The 20,996-nt window shown below is 39.2% G+C and overlaps 1 protein-coding gene across 1 annotated transcript in view; it reads left to right on the top strand.

Moving 5' to 3' along the window:
• Positions 1-20,996, top strand: part of KYNU (kynureninase) — a 54,281-nt gene that overhangs the window by 15,215 nt on the left and 18,070 nt on the right. Inside the window, exons 4-9 of the mRNA XM_072874627.1 lie at positions 3,112-3,173; positions 4,548-4,619; positions 6,022-6,096; positions 7,437-7,583; positions 13,705-13,803; positions 14,565-14,638. Of these exons, the coding sequence (XP_072730728.1) occupies positions 3,112-3,173; positions 4,548-4,619; positions 6,022-6,096; positions 7,437-7,583; positions 13,705-13,803; positions 14,565-14,638 (529 nt within the window). The remainder of the gene's footprint in view (positions 1-3,111; positions 3,174-4,547; positions 4,620-6,021; positions 6,097-7,436; positions 7,584-13,704; positions 13,804-14,564; positions 14,639-20,996) is intronic.

Below are 20,996 nucleotides of genomic sequence, written 5' to 3'. Positions count from 1 at the left end.
AATCTGATTTTTAAAATTGTAGGTAATAGTGAAAAGGCTAAGAGAATAAACGCAGGAAAAATGTTATGTTAAAATGCTCTCTTCCAGTGTGGTATTTAGGATTAAGTACTGTTTTCCACCAAGGTGTAATACTGAGTATGTATGGGTTGAGTGAATTCTGAATTTCCTTTTTTAGTGAATATAATGTGAGAACATAAACAGAATTTTACCCTGTTTTTTATTCAATATTAATATGTTGGGGAGGAGGAAGAATTGTCATTTCTCACTCTAAGTAGCAGTAGTAAGTAAAAATTATTTGGAGAGATATATTCAGGAGTGGACTAAAGACTGTAAAATATCTTTGTCCATTTAATGGTTTATAGTGCTATAACACCTTGCTTATTAAACGCAGTCACATTTTCTTGTTCAGTGAAAGTTACAGTAGTAAATACATTGTGAAATGCAGAGTCAAGGTCAGTGGAGGCCAAAGCTTTTTTTCTATGCTCATGCTGAGTGGCATAACGTGGTGACGGTAATCTTGGCTTCTCCTACCAGACTTTATTAAAACATTACAACCTTGGCAGGATCACCTTCTGATGGAACAAGATTAACTGTATGGCTGCTGCTGTACAATGTGCTCAGGCAGGTCTCTGTTGAGGGAAGACTGAATGCTTAGCAGATTTGTAGTGACTTTGAGTGATAAGGATTATTTGAAATAACCAAACAGTTTTTAGAATTGGGGCCCTTAGCCTTTTTTCAATCGTTTTACAAAATGCTTTTTACTTACTCTGATGAGGATCAGGCTCCCACAGCAGTCAGAGAAGAGAAGGATGGCAGTGTCTGCCTAACGCAATCATAATTGTCTCTGAAGTTGTACTTTGCAAATGCTGCTTCCTTTTATTAAAGAGGAGATTTATCAAGCAGAACATACAGGTTTTAGCCTGTCTTGGAGATACGGTATAAAGTTAGGAAATAAAGAAAGCAAACATAATTTTGTCTCCTGTGTGCCGGGTCTTTGAATATTGTAATAGGTTAATTGGATCATAGAAAGGTTGTTTTCTGAAGCGCAGTGCAGGTTATAAAGGATAACAGTTTTCCAATGACACGGATGAGGTTTGTTTTGTGGGCATGAAATTCAATAATGGAAAGCTTTTAATAAATATATAATTTACGGAAGACCAAGACTTACATGACAAATGTAGTGTCATATTTAATTTGGGATGCTAGCATGCAGCTAAAAGTGATCTACAGATTTAACTGTTTGTTTTATACAGAAATGGTGGAGCAGGCAGAGGATTGCTCGTGCAGAATTTGCTGCGAAAGCCACAGTTTTCATGGAAGGAGCACAGGGAGAAATAAGAACAATACCATTTCTTGATGCTATCCCTTTTTTTAGCCTCAAGAGTTCCATAGAAATATTAAGACTGCAAATAATACTGTTTTGAGCTGCAATCACTCTCTCTAGCTGTCTTCTGTATCTGCAATAGAACAGCCACAAGGTGACCTCTTCCAGCAGCATGGAGCCTGCAGATGCAATGCTATCAGAGGGAAGAAAAGAAAGCAAAGGAGAAGAGTTTAAGCAAGGAAAAGAGCTTATTTTTCCCTATGAAGAACTAGGTCTATGTATATTTCTTCCCACAAACTTGATGATGTTCCTGGTGTCTGAAGGAGGGAACTTATTCATGACATCTTTTTCTTCCTGGCTCATCCCCTGGACAGGTCCTCCAGACTCACTGACAACCATTGAAAATCTTTCTGCCCAATACTTGGATATTTCAGCAACACAAAGAAAGGTCCTTGAATACCTCAATCAGAATGGTCCTTGGCTTTTCCTGTGGTGGCAAGAAGCCAAGGCCTGCTTGGCAAGGATTTATGAATAAACCCTTCTAGATTCCTTCTAGATTTCCATGTTCTTTGGCCATATTTGCTTGTATTGAGTTCAACCCACAGTTATGTCTTTTTCCTAGGCTGGCAAAGGCATAACTCCATGAACCTAAACTCCGTGGGATATGGTGGGAGTGTCTTGGTGCTCTTGCTGCCTTTCCCCAATGTTGGTTGGGACCTTGTGTGCCCTGCAAGGCAGGGACAGGAGAAAGCCAGGATTAGCCCCTCTGTTTCTTGTGGCTACCCTTACCCTTTTTACCCCAACATCATGTTTTCCTTTCCTTTTTATTGATCTCAAGGGTGGCTGTTGCCCTCCCTGCCTGCTTACACTTGTTTTCATCCCTCCCTGTCTGCAACCTCTTTCCACCTTCGGCCAGCTCCACTTCTGAGGTGATGAACAGGGCAAGGCGCATAAGCCCATCTTCCAGCTGAAGAAGACTCTCAAAGCACTGATTTGTGTCAAGGGTGAATTACTGCTTTTCAATAACAGACATCAGGCAAAACGGAAAGAAACAGGAATTGATTTTGTCCGTATCTCAGTGGTGCCCTGCCCAACACGTAGTCCCTCATCCTGCCTAAAACCTTTCACCAGTGGTTGATAAGGGTTCGAGAATTTGTTACTAAATACTTTGTAATAACAATTAGTTGTTACTCCATTAGCTCTGCGCGTGATTAGCTGTAGCCAACAGGCATCTGTTATAAGCCTCCTTGGAGCTATGTGGGTATGGCTGCTTCTTGCTAAGTTGCTACATTAATAATGGTCTGTTATATTCAACAGGCCAATTTTACTTGTTTTTTTATTAGGGATGAGATTTAGCTTGACATTGCAGTAACCACTTACAATAGATGATTGTCTCAATGTGTTTTCTGACTTGCTTTACATATACACTTATTACAAAAATAAGCCTGCAAGTCTTGCTTTATGTGTAGTCTTCTGACCTGATTTTTGTCTGAGGTATTAATGATAATAAATCCACCGGTGGTTTGCCAGGAAATGGAAATACATCATTGTGTTTTGTTTTCTGTGGCTGACCTGAAAAAATAAATATTTTCCAGCCAGTGTGGTGTAATGAGTCAGGCAAGAAATCTTTTTACTTCACTGCGATGACATCTCAAATGTTTGTTTACTTTCCAGTCTTTAGAGAGACATTGACTGAAAACATACTTTTGCTTTCTCAACGCTGTACTAGATTTCTCTGAAATTATAAAGAAACCCCTTAACCAGGTTTTTTTTTATTATTATTTCAGGGGCCCAAAAACATGAAGTAGCCTTAATGAATGGGCTAACTGTTAACTTGCACCTCCAGATGGTATGTCTTTATGATGTTTATTTGATGTTGTGTTGACAAATATTTTTTTCCTTTGTGAATGTAAGCAAAGTGTTTTCTGAGGACCTCACAAAGACAGCACTGGATGATAGCCTAACTTTTCTTAAGCCTTGAGAGTTGTATCTGGAGTGATGCTTTGGCTTGTGCAAGACCTGGCTCCACTTAATATTAAGCAGAAAAGCTGGACAGAGAAATATTTTCAAGGACTCTGTAGAGGAAGTTTGAGCTGTTCTTGCATGTGCTGCATGTCAGTCCTCAGAGAGAAGAAATTATTCTTTAAGAAACATTTACAAATAACTTCTCAAATTTGAATTTCACACCAAATTTCAAAGTTTAAGAAACAAGAACTCAACTGTGAGCAAGAGAAAGCTGTAATTTCAGTCAAGCTTAAAATACAGTTGCATACCAGAGATGGCATTTTGAGTTATGCTGTTTTATATATGCCTAAAATGTGGTAAAGCATCTGACTTTTATTTTTGTGACATCGTGTCTGTAAATGTGGTTGCCTTATGTGCAGGTCCCTCTGTATTTACATACAGCCTGTCTCTAGTATTTCCAAAGATTTGGTTCAACTGAATGAAGATGTGAAGCTTCATTTTGTGTGGTTCACACAAAAAGATTTATCACTCAGATCTGCTCCTCTGTAACATGTCTTTGACCTTTGTTAAATTAAGAAACCTGAAGCAGGGAAGGATGGAGCTAAGTACAAACCAGTTAGGTGCAACACAGCCAGACTCATGCCAAACTGCTCGGATACATGGCCCATGCTGAGCTCTGTGTAACCACTGCTAGCATGAACACGAGGGCTTGTAAGTCATCTTCTAGTCCTCTCAGCATGGAGACAAGCCCAGCTTGCCTCCATGCAAGGAGCTGAGAAGGAAAGGCCATTCACCTAAAGGTGCTGCGATGAGGACTTTGCAGAAGGCTTAGTTCTTTGGTCAGGCTTGTTTCAGGGGAAGGGATGATTTAATGACTAATTTTTTAGGGCAGGAATGGAAATCCAATTCCTTTGCACTCTTTGCTGCTCTTCAGCTTCTTCTTTTGCTTTGGGGATGGAGCTGGGAGAAATCCCAGCTTCCCTGGCTGCAGTCAAAGCTTTGCCATCAATTCCTGTAAGTGCAAGTTTTCACTGCTGGATTTTTCTGGCCTTTGTTATGGATATATGAAATAAAGTATTATAACACTTTCCTACTTTGATAAATGTTATATGGACAAAGAAATATTTGTAATTTCTGGGGGATTCTCTGTAGTCTGCATGAAAGTAAAGCAGTCTTTATTAAGTTATATACTGGGAGCATCTCTCATCTCTGCGTAGATACATTTCAACATATCTTTTTGTTTTTTTGTTCTTAACAGCTATCATTCTTTAAGCCTACTCCAAGACGCTATAAAATTCTTCTAGAAGCCAGAGCCTTTCCCTCTGACCATGTAAGAAATTAATATTTCACCATATTTGTATTATTAATCATATTTTTCCAAAGAATATCAGTAGCCTGATTTGAATATTTATTAGCTCATCTTGTCCAAGTAACATTACAATAAAAAAATCTGTCAAAAGCTTTTGAGCTCAGCATGTTTTACAGATCGTAGCTTTATTCCTTTTGTTCAAATAAAAAATGTTACAAGAGGAAAAGATTGAATGGGTACATTGATTTATTAGTCTTTTTAAAGATATTGAGCAAACTACTGGCCTAAATCAACTGAAGTTGTAAATGTTTTATTAATTCTTGTTGCTGTTTTACTTTATGAAACCAAATCAATACAAACTCACAACATTAACACTTATATATCCCCAGACAGAGATGGAAATGTTTGTTCTTAGCACTTTAGATTACTAGTTCAAACATAATTTGTCTGCTATAAAATAGAAGACAATAGCCCGTGCATCACAGCTTTGTGCAAATTAATCTTTGGGTTTGTGGCCCACTGCCACTTTATCATCAACTCCGTAAACTCGTGGAAATTGATAACAAATTTGATCTCTAAGGTGTGATAAAAATGACTCAAACTACTAACAGGTTTATTTGTAATGAAGATGGTGGCACAGATGTGTATAAACTTCAAATTGCCTTTATTCTAAGTAACGTTCATACTAATCCCAAGTTTGTTCCAGGCGCACTTGTACATTTGGACTCCATCTTCTTAAATTTCTACAGCACTTCAGCAATAACCTGTGCAGCTGCCATCACTTCAGTTCCTGTCATGTAATTTTAAGCTATTTTATAGATTAGTCGACGATTTTTATGCTATCTCCAGAACCATTATTTATTGATAAAATCAGCGGGTAAGATTTCCAAAATAGCCTGAGAGTTTAGTGCTCTCATTTCCTCCCAGCTGTGCGGCAAATCTCACATGTGAGAATAGCATGGGACAGCATATATGTGCTGGCCAAACCTCATTTGCATTGACAGCAGCGCTTGTGTGTCAGCCTGGGATTTAGCATGTGCTACCGAGCAAAGTGGGTACCCAGGGCCCCTGGAGAGGTGACGTTCAGTCTTCTCCATGGCTGTTATCTGTGCAGGCTTTGCTTGCTGGAATCCAGTAAAGCACATCCTCCACCACATTTCCACCCTCATTCTGCTCCATGAACTTATCCTGTAGGATTTAGGCTTTGACTTCATCCTTGTTGTCTGATGATGTGAATTAAATTCTGATCTTTTTCAAACCAAAGGAAATCTAGAAAGTATTCAGTGGAGTTGGATTAGGCTTTCAAGTGTTAATTTTAGTGAAAGGCAGGCATCTGAATCCCTTTTCTGAAGTTCTGATGTGTTTTTCTTTTAGTTTTATCATGTAACTGCGCTAACATCTTCTGCATGGAAATCTCTTCCAGTACGCTGTTGAGTCCCAGCTTCGACTTCACGGACTTGATGTGGAGAAATGCATGCTCATGATGCAGCCACGGGAGGTTGGTGAGAAATAAGTCAGTTCTGCTTGCTATTGCTAAAGGCAGAAGCATATTTCATAGCAGAGTAGTCATACATTCTCAAATATTCTAGTGTCTGCCTGCAGAAGTTATAATCTATTTCTACTAATACTTTTAAGTAAAATTTATGAATCTTGTATTCTGTTTCTGTGTATGTTTTTTGGTATTAGAACCCATTTTATAATTGTCTGGTTCAACTAGTGCGTTTGCCTTATAGAACAAAAAAAAAAGTTATTTTCCCTATTTTTCCTGTTTGTAAAACCTGACAGCATCCTAAGAGAACTGCAAAATATAGTGGCTCATTGAGAAACGCCAATGTCCTTTTAATGTCCTCGGGTAAAAGATTGCCATAACATGAACAGCAGTCTGTGTATCAGCACAGACTCAGGGAAAGGTCTGCTTTGAGTAATATGCAATTCGGCTTAATTTGAAAGACTGCCTTGCTTCACTTTTGCAGTATTAAGAACTTTGCCACCTAACTATAAACTGATGGTGACCTTTTGCTTCTGAAATCTGAGTCATCTTGTGAGGAAAGAGTGCACTCCTGAACGCTTGATAGATTTGCAAAGATTGTTGAGATAACAGTTACTTGCAATTCAACAATCTCGCCCAAGCTCTTTTCAGTAACAAGTCCAATTTAATTCTAGGTTTTCACTGTCTAATTGATCCCTAGTTGGTGGTATGTTTTGCATGATCCCTTGCTAGGAAGACGAGAGGAGAATGGGGCAGTAATTTTCCTATAAAGAATCAAGAAAGAGGTTCTTTGTTGTTGTTGTTGTTCAAATTCCTCTATATTTAATGACCCCAGGTTTGGGGATTTTTTTACTTTTGATGATATGAAACTTATTGTTTTTGAAATATAAATATGGTAGGTTTATAATAGCTTCCTGTGGGATATGAAGTTTATCAGAAAAGTACAGAGTGAAACTGATAGACAACTTTCAAGTCTTGCAGGTGTCACAAATTTCAGATGCCACATAAAAATTATTATATATGCTGTTTGCACCAGGATTTTTTTAGCGTAAATTAAAACTGTCTGAAATATTAAAGAGTTTGAAGCATGCTAGAATATGAAGTGAATAGACTTTTTATAACTGGCACCTTCAAGATAAGTTTGCTAATGATTTTTTTTTTTTGAGATAACTTACTCATAGGCTACTTCATAGCACTACCTTTGTGTATCATTACCATACTAAGGATTTGCTTTTGATCTCCTTATGCAAGCAGCACAGCTCATGGTAAAATATAGATTATGAAATAAGAAATGACAGTTTCATTACTGCCAGAGTTGATGTAAAACGTGTGCTTTAACTTTGTTTTAGGGGGAGGAGACCTTGAGGATGGAAGATATCCTTGCTGTAATTGAGAAGGAAGGGGACTCTATTGCTGTCATTCTGTTCAGTGGGGTGCAGTACTACACGGGGCAGCTGTTTGACATCCCTAGAATAACAAAGGCTGGCCAAGAAAAGGTAGGATTGCTCCAGACCCATCCTTTTAACACCAATTTTAGATCAATTTTCCTTGTGAAATATTTTTAATTTTTACTTTTTGTGGAACAAAACAGAGCACATGTGGAAACCTGTAGGGCTCTGATAAGAAGTAAAAGCACTCTGTGCTGAGATCCTCTGGGGGCTGTGTGCTGCATGAAGAAATAGCTCTGCAAGAGCAATCTTGCAGGTGTGACTTAAACTATATGCAGACATAATTCATGACTATTGACTTCTACAGGGCTTTTCTGGAAGGATAGAATTTCAAGAGGTTCAGTGTAGAAGGAAGAGGAGGTAATCACAGCTCTAATCTCTCTTTAAAAGTTAGCTTGTGTTAGATTTTTGCTTTTTGGCAGACTTTCACAATTTTCCTCCTTTCCTGCAGCCACCCTGTGGCAAGTTTTGCCCCCAGTGAGCAGAGAGGTGAGCTCCCCATGGAGCCAGCAGTGTTCAGACTCAGCTGATCAGTTTTTTGGAGACAGGCACAATGTGGAGCTCATCAACGTCACAAGAGGACTGTATTTTAGTGATGACTCAACCTTTGGAGCTTGCAGGCAGCGTGCTCTGTGGACATAGCTGTAAAACTTCTTTAACCACCTCGATTGCTTCAGGAATCCAGGAGAAAATAGTTTTTAATTAAAGTCTTCTTATCAACAGGAGGTCACCAGACTTTCCGTAGGGGCAGTCTTTTACTGGATGTAAAAGACTTATCTCATATAAGATGTAAAAGCCTTATCTCATATAAGATTAAACCACTCGGGGATAAACTTATTTAGTATCACTGGATTTTGGCAAACCAGCTAACTATTTATATTTGATGTTTTAACTTTCTGGAGAGGTTCTTGGCTCACATCAGGCTATACATCTTCTGTTGCTGTAGGTTTGGCAGTGGAAATTTTTCTGGAGGTCGAGGAGTAAGTTATGCTGCTGGAAAGTGATGGTAAAGTTTCCCCTGGGAGAGCACAGCAGGTGTGAGAGTTAGTGCAGGGCCCGTGGGATGTAAAAAAGGAATGTTCTCACAGAGCAGCACCTGGTGACAAAATTGGTCCTGAACACAGTACAAAACAAGACTGACTTCTGGCACGGATGCAGAAAGCCAAGGAAGAAAGAAACAGGGGGAGTCAGCTGCAGGGGGAAATGGGTCTGTGTGTTAGCTCCATGTAGCTCTGAAAGCAACACCTTCATGGTGCTTTCCTTGAGCGTCTTCCAGTGCTTTACTGACCACAAATAATCAAAAGGCTATGCTGACATGTTTGAAAGGGAAGATAGGTTATTAATAAGACAATGCCACCCGCTGCTCTGCTCGCTCCCACTCCTGGTGGCACCAAAGCCTTCGTTCAGCCACCAACACCTACGTGCCTACAGTGCTTCTTCCCCCAGATCTGCCCTGTGATGTGTCTGAAAGGTGTCTGAGAGAAATCTTTCTTCTCTGTTGTAAATATGAACAGCCTGGGAAAAGCCTATCACTTTACTGCCTTCCTAAAGATGCTCTCTGGGCTGTGGGACACATGCTTGGATGAGTGGAAGTGATGCAGTTTCACTGAAAGCTATAAACTACCCCAAAGTGGCTGAGAATCTGTGTTCTGGGGAAGAGTAGTCACTGATAGTTTATTATATGGAGTGAAAATGGATTTGATGTTTATATTATCTGAGGAGATAACCAGGACCTGGTGGAGAGAGCTTAAAATTTCTATAAGGCAGTGCAAATAATGATATTAACTCAGGGGGTGTGTACCTCCACGTGGATATACACAAAAACACTGCACACTTTATACAGAGATTGTATCATGTTACTGAAGAGGAGAACAATTTCTGACAGTAGTTCAGTACTCCAGCAGGCTCAGATAGATGTCAAAGGCCCATTTCCACCTGCATGCCTGTTAGAAATACCATAATGTAAAAGGGAATTTCTTCTTCCAGCGATTTTTCAAAAGGGGAAAAAAAAAAAAAAGAATTAATTACCAGCCTCTTTGTGGTTAGAGTGAATAGGACTGGGATCCAGGTAGATTCATGACCTAAAATGTCATTAGTGTATTTAAAAAGAAAAAGTAATTCAGCCTGAAGAACTGCTTGAGTACCCACAAGGCTTGAAAAGCATGAGCCAGCCCTGTTTTTATTTCCCTACTGTCAGATACACTCAGCTCAATGTCCTTTCGGATTCTGCCCCCTGGGTTGAGTGGTGTTTATATGTTTATACAAACCCACTATGTAACATATTGTTATACCACACTTAAACATCTGCATATGGCAAATATTTACTTGAACAGCTACAAAATCAGTGATTAATGAATAGTTTGCTGTCTTAATATTGGTAAGAGGTAGTTCTGTATTCTGCTACTTCTCTTAGTCTTGGGGCTTCTGGTTACCAAAAAGCCCCAAATGTTGCATCTTTGAAAGCAGCTGGCTCCTCTCCTCTTTCCCAGGTCAGAGCTGATATTAGGAGCTGCTGTTGGGTTAGAGGAGAACAAAAAAACAACTGCTGAACTAGAGTCATTAGCATCTGTGTAATGTGCACGGGCTTAATTTCTGTTTCTTGGCATCCAACCAGTCCCTGTCCCCAGGCTGACAAGCTTTCAGGACAGTAAGTGTGTGGACTTGAAGACCATACCTCCTTCAAGAGCTTCTGGACCTGATGAAACCAGCAGTGGTTAGAACGATTGTCTTATACATGACATATTATCACAGAAAGGCTGGAAGTCCTTTAAAATGTATATTTAAAGAGGGTAAGCCCTAGAAGTCATGTTCATAGCAAAAATGCAAGGCTCCCCTTCCTGGTGATGAAGGGTAGGGAATGACCCCGTGCTCCTAAACAGAAAATACATTGGGGAGAGCTGACAAACAAGAAAGTCAGAAGGGGAAAATGCAACGTGGAAGTGTCATTTGAGAAGAGGAAAAAAATCACTTGTCAGCCAGAGTAGCAGGGAGAAAAGTCCTACACAGATGGTCTTCATAATTCTTTTAATGTACAATTGAAATAAAATCCTGCAGTGTTGTGCCCTATCAGGGCTTGGCTAGAGATTTGAGCTGCGAGCTCAGGAGGTCTGGAAAATGTCCTAGGATTCTTGAGGTCAATCATTTATGAATTAAGTTACTGATTTCCTTTTACATTTTTTAAGCCAATTTCCTAAGTTCTCTACGTATGTTAAGATTCCTCCCAGAGTGAAAGCTCTGCACATAGACAGCTTCATTAAGTCATTAAATATTAAATGAACTAAATTAAGCTTGAAAAATTACCTCAGGCTATTTTTCCATCTTAGCTCTCTCAGATAAATCAAAATTACTATGTATTGTGCAAGACACTCATCAGCAGGCTGAAGGGGATGTAACCGTTTTCCTTGTTTCACACTTTTGAGCTTGCTCTAGAGGATGCAGGGGGCTGCGTCGTTTTATTCTTCTACAAGCAAAGAAATGGCTGACTTTTAGGAGACTGTAGCTTTCAAATACAATTTTCATTTCACAAGTTATATTGTAGTTTCCACTGACTCTGTACCGTATGTAAAGTATTTTAATCTCTTGAGTCCCAGTAGGAAGAGCTTTAAGATCCTTCATCTTCATTTCTTTTCCTGTCTCTCTTTCTAAATGCCCCAGCTTTGCTGGTGTGAAGCTGTCATTTCTCTCCCTCTCTCCAAATGTCATTGTCCATGCTGAGTTGTTACCTGCTGGTTATCAGCAGCTACCCAGACACTTTGCAGAAATGACTTTTAGATGTTAGAATAAAAACGAAGAGGCAGGGGAGAGCTCATGTCCTCCTCTTTGCCAGAGCAGATGGAGAGCTTTGTTTTCCCCCTAGTCTGGGGAAGCGACGTTCCCACGCGCTCCTTGTTCTGCGTGGCTTGTGCAGGGAGAGCTGTTTCAGTTTGTTTTACTTTTTCCATGCAATCTGTGTGGCTAAACATTTGCTGTTTGTGCGACTTGGGTGCCAGACGCCTCCCCCGGGAAAGCAAACCAGCACCACCCATCTTGCAGATGAGGACTTGAACAAAATGGTACGAGTGGGTGTTTCCAAGAAGATGCAGGAAACCTGCCAGCACTGAACCCAGATTTTCAGGCTATGAAAATCTCATTAGTAAGTTAAATAGTGCACAGTAGGATTTACCAACCGATTTCAAAGCGTTGGGGAGCAGTTAAAGCAGTTCAGGAAGATGACCCATAGGTGGCATGTTGGTGGCCATCCTCTTTGCAGGCTACGATCCCACGGTGTGGGTGCCAGCTGATCTACTCCAGCCAGTGTCAATGCCCAAGGAAGTTTGTGCGTGTTGAGGTTACAGGTATAGTTATGGCTGTGGAGCCTCATTATAGTACCGTGACTGTGAGGGCATCCAACCTGCTGGTGTCCTAAGGAGTCTTGTCCTACCTCCCATCTACTCTGTCTTTTCGTAATTTGTCATCTTGCACTTGAATGTATTTTTTTAAAGGGTTTATCACTTACCGACAGGGAAAGGACAGCTGATTTTAACGCAAGACTTACCATAGAACTAAACTTCTTACAGGCTTTTCTTTTTTTGTGAACCACTACCATTTTTTTGTTTGTTTTAATTTTGTTAATGTACTGCCAGACACATACGTTCTGCAAGAGTCTCAGCATATCGTGTTATTCTTGGTTTCCACTGCAACCGATGAATCCCTCATAGCAGTTCTTCAAAAAAGTTTGTGTGGGATGTATGTACGAAGGGATACCTGTAAATGTTTAAATCCAGTCCACTGAAGTTTTGACGTTAATGCCTTAAAACCCTATGAAAACCTTCTCGTTCAATAGCAGATTTGCTTTAGTTTGCTGTAGCTTACTTCTCTGAACCAAGGCCATTTTATCTCTGAATGAGAGTGTTCCCACGGGCACTGAGTGTGCTTCAGCTTCTCTGCATTAGCTTCACCACCTCAGTTGATTTGTCTTAACTCACTTCTGAGTGTCCTTGTGAAGACATACCACCATGGGTGTGAAGGCTAGACTATTTATTAGAACTTTGGTTCTGTTTAAGAGCAAATGTTCAGATCGTGCAAATGCTACGGCAGTGAGTTTTCTTCCCATTGTTTTGGAGAGACTTCTCAAGTTGATAACTTCACTAACACCTCCGTTAGGATTAGTGTGTCACATCTTCTTAAAATGCTGCTTCATTCAATTTGTTATGTAGTTTATACAGAAGATTAAATATACCAAAGTACCATTTAAATAATTTAGCTAAGGCTCCCTTCAGCCAAGAAACGGCAAGAGATTCTTAAAAAAATACTTTGTTTTATTATTGGACGTTGATTTTTCTGAAGCCTGTGCTCTTGGTCTTATTCCTACCATGCTGCTTGCAAGCAGGCTGTTTGTGTTTTAAAAGCAAAATGCAAAATAGCATTTAATTTGTAGTCCAGGCACAAAAGGCAGTTTTATTTCTCTGCACTTAAATAAATAGCAAAGCTTGAAGAACTTTTTAGTTTAAAAATGCTGCCATCCAGTGGTTTTTTTGTGTGTGAAACTGCTACTTTTTGATCTGTACATCTGTGGTCCTTATATGCTTTTTTTTTCCCAGTGCCCTATGTAAATTACAGTTATGACAAATACAACACTCTTCAGAGACAAGTGACAGAATGCTTTTGTAACTTTTTAAGGACAAGTACAAAAGTCCTTAAAGATCAATGTGTTGCATAGGCTGCTATCTCACCCACTTGGATTCCCAAAGAGCAAGATCCTCATAGTTTAACTATCAGGGAGACCTTAAGTATAAGTATATACTGGAATGTAATTGTTAGTGAGTGACTGGCATCATTATGTACGTTATTATTTTGTCTCTGCCTAGAGCTTGTCCTGCCATACAACAGTTTGAAATTATGCACTCATTCTGAATACTTAGTTCAAGTGATTCCACTTTACTGCATGAGAAAAAACGTAGGAATCTAAACCATATCCAAGCGCCCTTGAAGACAAGCCCACAAAAGAATTCATGATTTCTACATGTATCTATGGTATAGAAAACTTGTTTCTCGTAATAACTCAAAACAGATAGGACTTGATAGTATGCCTATATAGACAGCAAGTAAAGCTCTAAAGATGTTTTCTCAAAGTAATATTATAGTGATGATTATCTTGATAAGTAGTACATTAATTATCTCTTTCCTGCAGGGTTGCTTTGTTGGATTTGACCTGGCTCATGCTGTTGGCAATGTAGAGCTTCATCTGCATGACTGGGGAGTGGATTTTGCCTGCTGGTGCTCCTACAAGGTAAAATAGATTCATTGTTTGAGACTATTTTCCATAATGTCACTTATATGATGGGTCAGCAAACAGGTCAGATGAATAAGAACTGTACCTGAACTGTTGATTAAGACTTGGCTGAATCTTTGAACCAGCCACAACGAGGAGACGGACTTTCGTGGTGGCTTTGTTACGAGAGGTTCCAAAAGATAATAGTGGCGATGACCTGCAAGGTCTTGTGGATGTGAGGTGGATGGTAGTGGTGGTTAAAGATCTGCTCTGAAGCACACTCTGCTCTGTGGTCCCAGTATCAGAGGCTCTTCTCTTATTTCCCACACCGACAAGGTCTTAAGGCTATAAGATTTTTTTAAGTGGTCCCTAAATAAGAGAATATTCTTGCCTAAACTTAAATAATTTCATATTATAGAACAAGGTGTCTTTAGTTCCTTTGACTTCTCTTGAGATTAAGAATTGAGAGATATAGTCAGATTAATTGTTTGATGACATTGCTATACGTATTATGACATGGGACTGTTTCAGCCATACTTCAATTTTCTAGCCTTTTGTCTGTTAGAATTCAAATATCATACGTAAGCCAAGAAAGATATTTTTAGAACTAATCTGAAAAAATATATCTGCTTTTACCTACATCAGCACTTTGAGACAAATACTAAGATCTCCAGTTAGAAACTGCTAGAAATGTTAAAATTGGTCTCTTTTATAGAGCGGGGTGAGGGATATACTTTGCAGATGAGCACGAAGTGTACATGTTGATTTATTCTTTGCAGTATTTAAATTCTGGAGCAGGAGGCCTCGCTGGTGCCTACATTCATGAGAAGCATTCCCAGAGTATTAAACCAACGTAAGTATATTTCTGTACCCAAATAAAAGGTGCTGTGAAGTTTAAAAGGGAAAATATCTTCCCTTTGAGTTGAGATCTGAAAGTGAGAAAGTGTATAGATTCCTAGTCATAGACTATGGACATGTGTATCTATGTATATATGTATGTATAGAAGTACAGATGCAGAAGAAACTCCCTGCTTCAAAAAAACCTAATTAGGCTAATATTTGTTACTGACTTATAACATCAATGACAAGGGTAGTACAAGTTTAGATAATTTGGTTATCTGACTTTGTTACCTCAGATGGGTTGTTTTATGTTAATTTTAATAAATTTTGAAATTGATAATGTACATGCTCACATCTTAAATGCATTTCTTCCTTGAAGTGTGCTATCAATTCTAAACTAAATATAATCATAAAAGAGAATGCTTATAATATTAAAAACAAGTAACCTGAATCATGCCTATGAAACTGTTTAATGTAAAGAGAATATTTAACATCTTCCTTTAAAAATGGATTTTTTTAAATCATTGAAGTCTTTGGTTGGTGAACAAAATCAAAGACAATTTCAACTCTGTATCTAATAGCTCTTTAATACTGGCATGTTTTCATTAAAATTATATCCACTAGTAAAGCTAGGAAGCATTACATGGAGATCTGTGCTCTCAAAGACTGTATAATCCATGAAAAGCTGTGCTATCAACTGAGGTTAGCTGCGTTAAAAAAAAAAAACCCTGTTATTTAAAATGTTATATGACTGTACTCTATGTATGTATATTAAGAACAGTAGGATTAATACTTTTAATGCACTGACAAATGTAAACATTTCTTTCGGGCTATAATGCTTGGAGAAATTGCTGGCACTTTTATTTTAGCTTGAAGAAGGCAAACTAAATCCGGTTTCAGAGAGAAATAATATTATAATAAGCAGCTTCTCTGTACTATGTGTTGGTTTCAGACCTGTCTAGACTCCCAGGAGATAACAGAATAACGCTGATAAGTTCTCAGTCACCCATAACAGAAAACTCATTAAGATGACATATGACCTGTTGTCAGCTGTTTTGATCCTCACATGTGAACATTGGCAAAATATTGCGAATATCTGGATATTTCTTCTGGAAAGTTTTTTTTTTTTTCTGCTTCCTCATTAGCCAGGTGCAGGCATTGCTCTCATGGACAAACCTCTGGACCCTGGTTGTGGGTAGCTGGGAAAATGCTGAGCAGTGAAAAAATGTGGGCCAGCTGGAAATCACAGAATAGCAATAGGAGGAATGAATAAAATCTCAAGGACTTTGAGTCTTTTTTTCCTCCTTGATGAAATTTTGAAACTTGTGTGAGGGTACTAGCTTGGTATTGCAGGTAAGAGCTTAAATTAGTTTTTCCTGAATCAGCTTCTTCATACATAGTCATTAACTTGTGTACTGAATCTGGATACTGAATGTCTTAAATACAATTGCCTATATGAAATAGGCTTTTTCAGCCTGGGGCCCAATTAAGGATATAATTCCAAACTTCCTGCATAGACCCTTTGCATTATTTAATCATAGTTATTTCATATTTCCTGAGATTTGATAATCACTCATCAAATTGTTTGTAGTTAATATGCCCCGGTTGCGTTACTTTTCTTTCTTTTCCGCATCAACCAGCCATTTCAGGTCTCCAAATAAGGCAGTGAGACAAAGGAGAATTTGTCTATGTCAAAGTATTCAATTTTATAGCTGATTTAAATGCAGAGCAATTTGCTGTATGTTGTACAATCAAATAGAGTGGAATTTAACTGCTCTGGAAGTTGCAGGTTTTATGTTGTATCTAAAAAGTCTTTGGCTGTCATCTGAATCAAGGATGACACCCAGTGGCCAGACAACTTCATTCAAAAACAGAAGAATCAAACATTTTGTTTCTTTGCGTCTCGGCCCACACATAAGCGGGTAATTAAATTCCAATCCAGCTGATATCCTTTTGTCACTTAAACTGTCTGAAATATTGTTTTTAACTCATGGCCAATATTATGCAAGTCACTTTACCCGCCTGTATAGATTTCTTTAATTTGCCTCATCCTTCATATTTTCTGCAAGCTATTGACTAGGTAGTTATTTTTATATCAAAATAATGTATTGTATTTTAATATAAAAATGTATTTTCTGACCATAATTCAGAGAGGCAGACCCAGAACGTTTGCCAAGTGTCTTTGCCTGTTACCGACTGAGGCTAGGGCAAGAAGAACTTAGGTACTTAGTGAAAATTAAACAGTTCAATCCAAAACTTTAATTTTAAACCCCCAAGCGCAGCTACTGCCCATCACCAAAGGCATTTAGGTATTTTTTTTTAACTTCCCTTAATTCCAAGACTATGTTTTAGTCTATGCCCAGACTCTTGCTAATAAAAGCAGTATAAGCAAATAGGCGCTCGCATTGTAGCTATGCACACAGTTTCAGAAACTGCGTTCCACTCTAGCTGCTCCCCACGAGTGCTGCTCCATCCAGAGCTTGCTCCCTGGACAACAAAACACTTATTTGCTGCTGCTTTCTTTCAAAATGCAACTTGAGAAAGAGTTAGGAATTTATTTAATAGCCTTGCCACCAGCAGCTAGGGCCATGCCAAAACCGCTTTCTGCTTTGCGTCTGCAGACTGAGGTTGTGGCAGCCTAACTGCAAACCTACACAACCCAGCCCCAGTGTTATTCAGTACTACCATGTCACATCCCAGCAGACAAAAGGCAACACCAATCCCACTTCTCTTCTTTAGGGATGTGCAAGCTTCCCACAACAGTTTCAAAAGCTGGTAATTCACCAACTTGGAAAAGGATTTATGCCCAAGAGCAATATTTGATCCTTAGGTCTGACGGTTGGAAGATGGAGGCTACGGACAATACAGACTCATAAGTCCCCTTGTTTCGTGTCACTGCAAACACCGTCCTGCACTCCCTGGCTTAGCTAGGGATAGTTCTCTAATTCACTGCAAGGGCCATGGGCCTAAAAGTTACATGTTGTAACCATCCTTATTAACACCTGGACCCAAGTATGTTGGGTAGTCCTTTGCTAGTCCTCTGTCTTTCTTCCTAGAGCAGTAAAACTGAATCAATCTGACATACATGGGTCCAATATATTCCTATTCTCTCATGATCTCACCTCCTTTGAAGACTCTTTTAATACTCAAATAGCTTTTTTAATACCTCCTCTATATATCACAATGCAATATATTCTTGGCTAATTGTGCTAGAGTGATTTCTCTATGGGAAGATTTCAAATTAAAAAAAAAAAGGCCTGGACAGAGCAGCGTTATGAAACACTACTGAAGATGTTTGGTCAGTGCAGGCTGATCCTGTGCCACCAAGTTTCCACATAAATGCAGTTATGTTGCAGAAGGGAGGTTTCCAAGACACAGATATCACTAAGGTGACCTACTAATACTGAAATTTTGCTTGACTAGCTTTTTGGGCTACAGAAAAGTTTGGGTTTTTTTCTTTTTTTCTTTTTTCTTTCCCTGTTTCTCAATTTCTCTATTTAGAAAAAGAAGGATAACTAAAATCTACCAAACAAGTTAGCTATAACAAAATGTGAATGTTTGTGAGCACCTGGGAAAGAAGGTACAGGAGAAGACAGGTGTCTTCTTCACAGCAGAGTATCTGCAGCTGTGAATATGCAGTGAGATCAGCTCAAGCTGGCATAAGGGGCAGGAGGGGACAAACTCACAGAGTCCTGAGATAGGCGAAGAAAAAAATAAAGTCCTAGTTAAATCCCTGTAAGAAAAAGTAAAGCACAGTTTAAAAAGATGAAAGGGAAATAAATGTATGTAAAGCAGCCAGGAGAATAATAATAAGCCTTGGCAGAGGATTAAATGAAAATTGTACACAGTCTAGTGTTTAAAATGAAAGGATTTATCAAGACTTAACTTTAGCACAGACTAGCAGCAGGTAGAGTTTAAAAATAAAGTGTGTGTGATGTGAAGAAATGCTGTATGTGCAGGAAGCAGCTGATGTCCAAAGAGCATGTTGGCTTTTACTATAAGATAAAAAAAAAAAAAATCAAAGAACAAAACCCGAAAAGGTAACTATTCCATGCTAGCTTTGAGAAACACAAGGTATGTTCAGACAATTTCTTCATAGGCAGAGGTGAGATATCAACCCTTTCTCTTAGATAATTTTCCTTTTTGCTGTCTTGATTCCAGTGAAAATGCCAGAGCACAAATGCCTTCTTGCTACTTCCTTATAGAGACCTGCACAGCTTTTTGGTATGTGAACTTTTACCCTGGCATGAGATAAACAAAAATACACTATTCCGGCTCCATACATCTCCCCCTTCCCATTTTTCCCGGATGCTCTGGGTCCCCACTCTGCTCCAGTGCAGACCTTCTCTGCCCAGTAACTTTGTTTTGCAAGAGGTTGCTCAACCCCTTTCAGGGTTGGTAGCTCCAGCTGAGTTTTTCTTTAGTTATTGTCTTGACCTATGAGGAGATACCACATTATTCCTTTTTGAATTAGAGCCACATAATCCCCAAACTAAATAGCTGAAGCTTCTGTGAAACTGCTGAAAATAATGGAGCTTTGGAGTGATGTGAGTTGGGAGCAAAGGACAGTCATAAAAAGATTGGGAAGGTTGTTTTATATCTACTGTATTGGAAAGAACTAAGGCTGCTCTTGTTTAAAATGCTTCTAGGAATAATAGACTAAGATGGTCCAACTCTCTCTGCCCCTTGGAGTCTATCAGCTCTGAGTATCTCAGCACTACTGAAAATTTTAGCAGAACAGAGCGGCCTGGCTGGGCCAAGGAGAGGATCTGGAGAAGCAACGTAGAGACTTCCAGGGAGCTGCACTGAACGCAGCAAGGTGGAAAGTCATTGGCCACAGATGGAAGTGTACATGCGGCTGTTTGCAGAAGGGTTTGTCACTGGTCCTAGTGGACTCAAATTGTGGACTAATGTATGGATAAACTATTCGTGGAGTGCAACATGTGTCCCCCGAGTGCATAAAGTATCCCGTAATAAGGTAGAAATGAACTGTTTCTTTGCCAAGGAGATGAGAACAATTTAGCTCCTTGAGCTAATTTAGAAACCAAAAGTTAAAACCTCCCTCGGGAAGAGACTGTTTAGGAATAAAGGCATTGGCTAATTAGGCTTAATTGCATTGTCTTGGGACAAGTGATTTATTAGGCCAATCTAGACCCATGATGGGCCTGCAGGGGTGTGTTCTCGGATTCACCAACTGAATGGCAAATATCCAAGAGCATTTTTTAACTTTGGAGTGAGTCTCTGGGAGAAAAAAAGAGAGAGGTTAATGTGCACTCACATCATCTATTCCTCTTCTCATTTCTTCAGCTCTGTACATCCTTTTATGTGGCTCCCATGATTGTCTCCTTGTTCTCTGTCAAGCATTTTCTTTCTATCTTCCTTCAAACCCTCCCTTGTACTTAAGCTGTATCATCTTCAAGCAATCTTGCTTCTTTTCTCATTATAAATAATCTCATTCTTTCCTCCCTGAAGGTCTTCCCCTATGTTTTGTCATCTTTACCCTGGTTAGATTTTAAGGTGTTTGGGAGAGGAGCTGTATGCCTCCTTGTAAACTTATGGGACTATGTACAAGTAAATGTGCTGTATATCAAGTCTGTGTCACCCATAGGGTAGTTGGAGTGAGTGTGAAAGTAATGTGCTGTTTTCATTCCCTGTGCGTACTCCCATGCTACCTAGACACTTACTTTTAGTTTTCAAAACTCGAACCTTAAAATGGAGCATGTGGAAAATCAGAGACATGGTTCCTGTCAAATTTCTCAAATATATAAAGTAGTGTTTTTAAAAAGCATGGTGCTGGACTGATTCCTGCTTTTCATGCCTGTTATCAAGGCATCAAAATGCTGGGATAAGTGGAGATAAACAAGTAAACAAAAGCACTTAGCTTCTATGAGTCATATCTTCTCCAAAATAGTATTTATAGCATAGATGTGTTTGGCTGCAGACATCTGCGGATATCTTGGGGGCACATTTGGGGATTTTATGTATATTTAAATCTTTGCCTGACAACTTGCTCTTTCTTTTGTCCAAAACTCCACCAACAATATGATGAAATGTCATTTAAAGCATGATGCTTGTCACAGCCTTTTTTTTTTTTTTTTAATAATTTTTATTTTAAGGCTGAGGCTGGTCAAATTCTTGCAATAGGTCTTTAATGGTATTCATTCTTCAGTAATCACTCACTAAACTAGTGAGTTTACATGTTAGATCTAAGCAGATTCAAATTTCTCATGCGTCTTTCCTTCTGGGCCACGCTGATGGGACATACACGACTTCGCTCTGCCGTGGCCCTTTCCCACTCCCAGCCTTGGAAACGAGAGGGAGGTGGCTGCGCTCCTTGCAGATGCGATTTCCCATCTGCCGCCTCTAGCTTT

This window comes from Ciconia boyciana, chromosome 10 (genome assembly GCF_034638445.1).
Source record: "Ciconia boyciana chromosome 10, ASM3463844v1, whole genome shotgun sequence".
In the NCBI taxonomy this organism is placed as follows: Eukaryota; Metazoa; Chordata; class Aves; order Ciconiiformes; family Ciconiidae; genus Ciconia; species Ciconia boyciana.
Note: the sequence above shows the minus strand (reverse complement) of the source record. Positions and strands in the feature narration are given on the sequence as shown.